The sequence below is a fragment of the Marmota monax genome, unplaced genomic scaffold (assembly GCF_021218885.2).
Source record: "Marmota monax isolate L192 unplaced genomic scaffold, Marmota_monax_Labrador192_F-V1.1 WCK01_AAM20220418_F8-fsc00134, whole genome shotgun sequence".
Lineage (NCBI taxonomy): Eukaryota > Metazoa > Chordata > Mammalia > Rodentia > Sciuridae > Marmota > Marmota monax.
Window position 1 is genome coordinate 4,042,904 of NW_026692281.1, and position 5,657 is coordinate 4,048,560.

Below are 5,657 nucleotides of genomic sequence, written 5' to 3' on the forward strand. Positions count from 1 at the left end.
TGTGTCTGTGTGTCTCTCCATCTCTATCTGTTTGTCTGTCCCTCTCTCTCTGTCCCTCTCTACCTTATTGTACTGTCTAAAACCTTTTGAAGGGCACTGAATAATAGTGGTGATGATAGAAAGTGTTGAAGAATAATGAACCTTTGTATTTCCTTCCTGACTTTGAAAGAAATGAGTCTTATGTTTTACTCTTAAGTATGATATCTATTATACAATTGGTAGAAACATTTTATCAGTTTAAAGTGGCTCTCATCTGTGGTGGAGATTGCTAATTTTGTTTGCCCAACATCCAGTATCCCCTTCTTCCTTATTAACAGAACTCCAATTTGTTGAGAGTAGAAATGTACTCAAATTAAAAAAAAAAAATTCTATAACTTCCCTTGCAGTTAAGTATGGTCATGTAACAGAGTACTAATCAAGGAAATGTAAACAAAATTATGTACTAGGGCTTTGTGGAAAGCTCTTAAAGTTTTTGTTTTTTTTTTAAATTTTCATATTTTATTTCTACCTCTTTATTTAAAGTCAACGATAAAAGTCATACCTGTAAAATAAATACATTTAAGACCACAAAAGATACAGTTCAATGACAAAAAAATAAGCAGTAATCATGAAAATCTACTATATATTTTGCTAAGGTCAACAGAATGAAAGATAATATGAAATGTCCATCTTCAAATATATCCTTAACAAAAATTTTACCAAATGGGTAAGAGCATCAACCAAAAGAATGTGTATTTTTACGCATCTGGAACCAGGTCAAATAACAACAATTTTTTTAAAAAATGGGAGTGAGGAATTAGACAAGATGAAAACTCTTCCTAGGTTTTCTAGATAAAAATATGTGGGTACCAGGAATTCATGATTAGACTTCTGAAACAACTCAAGAATTAAATGAATATTTGTAACAGATAACAAAAGCATAAAACTGATTTTTTTTTCTTAGAAATGAGATGGGGAATTTCTTAATAAAAGTTTAATAATTATCTAAGAAAAAATTTAGAGTCCCCCATTCCATTTCCCAGCCATGAGTATAAAACAAATACCTTCCAAGAAATTTTCTTTCACATTACTAAAATGATTGGGGGCAATTTTGTGTCTAGATCATTTCAAACAATTGCTTGTTATTGTTTTTGTGGTTCTGAGCACAGAACCCAGGGCTTCACACATGCTAGTCAAGGGGTCCACCACTGAGTTAGGTACCCAACCCAAACAAGTGTTTTAGATATGTGGAATTACTAGAGCTGAGATTTTTGAAACAATATTTGAATCTTAGTAAAGAGATAACAGTCTTTCACTATACAATGATTTGAGTTTCCATAAGAAAATCCGAGCAACTGTTTTAATATGGTGCTGGTGGTAATAAATGGTAATTTCAAATTTTTCCCTTTAAAAAATACATGATCCATGTTAACACTATGTAGTAAATATATTACATTGTACATTTTAACAAGGAATGAGTGTTTCCAAGCCTTAAGAGGAAAAAAAAATCCTAATAACGGCATTAATTACCTGTTTTGTCACTGATACACCATGTAGCTTAAGTATGCAACATTAAGCAAAAATGAATATATAATTTTACCAAAGAAACAGAAAAATATGGGAAGAAGTTGAATGCACATGGTGTAGGTCCCAAAGATTACACTATGATTCTGAACCAGATTATTAACACAAATGTGTCTACATACAAGTTCTGTGAATATTTCTTACACTAGAAAGATCCAAAGCAAATGTAGGCAAGTTTATCCCTATCTTGTAAAGTTAAATATACAGATAGGCTAGAAGTCCCATTTGCTAAAGTGCATCAGCTGACCACATCTGCTCTGGCCCTGCTCTTCGGAGCTATCTGAGAAAGTGGTGATCACTCGTGCTTATTTATTCACTCTTTTCTCTATGCTATTATAGTCAGAGAGGATGATAGATTTTTTTAAAAAACCAAATATTTTGTACAGTGAACTACAGAAAAACAATCCTAAATATACTACCTTTGAAAATTCTGAGTTAAGATAACCTCGTTATCTTTAAATACTGAAAATGTAAAGGGTCCATACAAATTGAGTTGTATTAAGTATATACTTTCTACTTTAATATTCACTTGCTGTGCTCTTAAAATCTCTATAAGAGAAGCAGGTATTTTCCCCATGTCTTTTGGCAATAAATTTAAAAGTAAAAGCTGCAGGGCTGTAAAATTTCATGAAATTTGTGGGTTTTTTAAAGCTAAATTACTCAATATCTTGTATTATTATTGCACTCATATATTGCCTGGAACATATCTACAGCAACTCAGCAACAGTGATTGCAACAAAAGTAAGGTAAATAGGTCTACAAAGCATTTGATTTCCTTATTAGATAAGAAAGTTTTCATAGAGGAAATGCAAACAACTGCAATTCAAATCAGATTATATATGCTTAACAATTACTTATATAAAATTAAATCTAACCCTCACCTCTACAAATCTGTAGGGAATCAGAAAAGGACTTATATTGCACAAAGTCTTGACTATTGCTGCATTCCTCTTTGAAATCACTGAGTTAAAACAGCATTTTCCCAAGATTTAAAGAAAAATAGATTTTATAAGAGTTTCTTTTTCATCACTGAATACATCATCTTTGTTACTAAGAGAAACAAGTAATATTTTTTCCACTATGATTCACTCTGATGAAACAAATAATTCTCTTTCTTTTAACTCCTAATAAACACTACATTTTCAAGACTAAAGGAATCATCAGTAGGCATTCTTTTTGATATAAGTTATTTGTCTCTAAAATATGTCAAGTAAGCTTTCAAAGATTCAGGGAGGGGCAGCTTCATGATTTTTTTCCCTCAGTAAATTCTGTGGTGGCTCCTCTGGCTTCATGGATTCATTATGATCTTTCTCATCCTCTTCTTTGTTATCTTCTTCCATTTTTTCATCCTCCTCACTGTCTAAAGGCTGAGGAATGAGCTGATTACCCACAAACACATAAGTGTTGATTCTCTGTTTAACTCGCTTTCTTTTCCTCTTAGGTGGAGCCCTTTGAGGAATCCCCTTGGCCTGCATCTCATCATTTATGAAATTTCTAAGTGTGCGCCGAATGTAAATATGAGCCAAGTCCTGTAGATTCCTGACAGCACAAGGAGGGAGTCCCACAGAATCTGGTTTGCCATTATCATTCTTACTTGGTTGTACAAGTGGAGCAAATGAAACAGCAAGAATATTTTTACTTTCCCAAGTATTTTGTCCAGTTCGCATAATCTGTGTTAACTGATCCTCTATAGGCATAACTAGTATGCCTCCAACTTTTAGTAATATTTTCATGGTCTTTCTGAACTCCAGCTCCACAATAAATTCGATCATACTGATGACTGTCAGATGCTATCTGGAGGCAATTACCAACCACAAATGCAGGTTCACAGAACTCAAATTTATCAAAGCTATCACTATTTTTGATGAAGCTCTCCAGTTTTTCCTTGGCATATTCCACCACATCTGAATGAAGCTCAATCCCATGATTTATTCCAAAAGAACCTAAAATTAAGCCCACCATTGTACTTAAATATCCAGTTCCACTTCCCAGGTTAAGAAAAGATAATCCTGGTTGAAGTTTCAATGCTTTCATAACTTCAGAATAAATGCAAGGTGCTGACAAGTGTATGTTTCCATGCTTCCAGGCTAAGTCTTTGTAAGCATTGTCTCTGTGGCCTTCCAAATAGTAATCTCCACGATCAATTGCTCTGAAGGCTTGCTCCACTCTTTTCAGTACGGATATACTGAGCTTCTTTAAGGTTATCAATTAAGTCATCATTATCTTCCCCAGCACTCACAGCTCCTCCCATGATAATATTCAAATCAAATCATAAATTCAAAAATGTAATAAGATCAGTAGAAATGGTTTCCAATAATGTAGTGTGGTTTGTTTTCTTTTTAATACTGCACTTGATTTCCAAAAATAAACTGATGCTGTGGCGCGGCGGTCGATCCAGCCAGCCACAGTGGCGCGGGAGCCAGGGACTAGGACTCTGCAAGCTCCACCACCACCACAAAAACACCGCAGCCACCGCCGGGGGTGGGGGGGGCGAGGACCTGCGCCGGGGCAGCCGGACTGTCCCAGCCTCCAGTACCACCAGAGAGTTGGGCATGCGCGGAAAGCCCTAGGAGAGAGTTTTTGTGGTTTTTGTATGTAGGTATGCATTTGTGTGCTAGCTGTGTTTGGAGGAGGAAAATAAACTCAGAAGACACATTTAATTTTGCCTTTGTATTTTGTTTCTTTTGTCTCCCCCAAATGTGGAAGGAATTACTAGAGCATTTGCAGCCATCTCATGCCCCCACCATAAAAGAAAAACAGAAACAAAAAAACAAAAACAGAGATCTAAGTTAGCTGGCATCCTAAGTAAGCTGCCTATCTTGGAGCTCCTTGTTATGATGAAAGAAGAAAAGTGTTACCAGGTGGCACTGTTGCTAAACAAAAGAAGCTAGACTATATATCGTTTGCTGTTTCATAGATACTCAGATTCAATTTGATAGAAAAACAGGTCTAATCAAAGCCAGCTTTGAGGGAAGATAGAAGAAACTTTTTTTTCAAACATTCCATCTTGGAATCTCTAAGCCTGAGAAGTCTTTTAAAAGAGAAGAGGTAGCAAAGTGAGACAAAAGGCAGGAAATATATATATGCAGATTTAGTTTGCCTAGAAAGGATAGGCCCACCCATCAGAAAATCTCCATTATCAGCTTGCTTGGCATCTCCCAGGTTGGGGGGCAGCCCTTCAGCCTTCAGATTCAGCATGAGGTAGTTCAGAGAGACCCCAACTGCAGTCTGTTCAACAAGGCTCTCTCTTATTTAAAGCCATTGTTATTTGAATTTTCTCTTATACAGAGCTAAATACAATTCCAAAATGATATTCCCTTTTATCCTAATATCCCAAGGTTATTTTTAATGGTCACTCTCTTAAAATAGGTAATGTTAGTTGGGAGTGAAGCTCAGTGGAAGAATGCATTCCTGCAAAAAGAAAAACTAAAGCTTTCACATTGTTCAAAATTTGAAAGTTAGAAAAGGTTTCATGAGAAAGGAATAAGATTATGGGGCTAGGGATATAGCTCAGTTGGTAGAGTGCTTGCCTTGTATGCACAAGGCCCTGGGTTCAATCCCCAGCACCAAAAAAAAAAAAAAAAAAAAAGATTATGTAATGGAAGTTCTCTTCATGCAATACTGTGAGTGAGAAAAGCCAGAGGGCAACAAAGGAGCCGTATTCACAGGAGAGAAAAAGAGGAAGAACTCTGGAATTAATAAAATGATGGGAAATCTAAAAGAGCACAGAGAAGGAGAAAGGTAACCCAGAGAAAAGTATAAAGCAATTTTCAACCGTAGCTGGTCCTACTCTCTGTGAAAAATAACAAGACCAAGCATGAGTGTGTTTTGTTTTGTTGTGGTAGCAGTCAGGTCTGAAAACACCAAGACTTAGGCTGGTAAATTGCTGGGTTGCTGTAATACCACCTATAGCGCAAAACTCAGTGATTTGATAGCTTCCCCCACTTTCAGAGACATTGTTAGGATACTCCATGATTTGGACATTTGCCCCATCCTGGGTATACAGGATATACAGACTGAGGGCCTCTGGAGGAGTGTGTACCCTCCTGGTCTCTACAAACTACTTAACTTTAAACAACAAGAAGGGCTTGTAA

The 5,657-nt window shown here is 36.1% G+C and overlaps 1 protein-coding gene across 1 annotated transcript; it reads right to left on the reverse strand.

Moving 5' to 3' along the window:
* Positions 1-669: 669 nt before the first annotated feature.
* Positions 670-3,976, reverse strand: LOC124090046 (protein-L-isoaspartate O-methyltransferase domain-containing protein 1-like). Its single transcript, XM_046440415.2, is given in 3 exon segments — positions 670-3,288; positions 3,290-3,732; positions 3,734-3,976. Coding segments are annotated over 3 exon segments (1,023 nt in total). The 5' UTR covers positions 3,815-3,976; the 3' UTR covers positions 670-2,789.
* Positions 3,977-5,657: the final 1,681 nt, after the last annotated feature.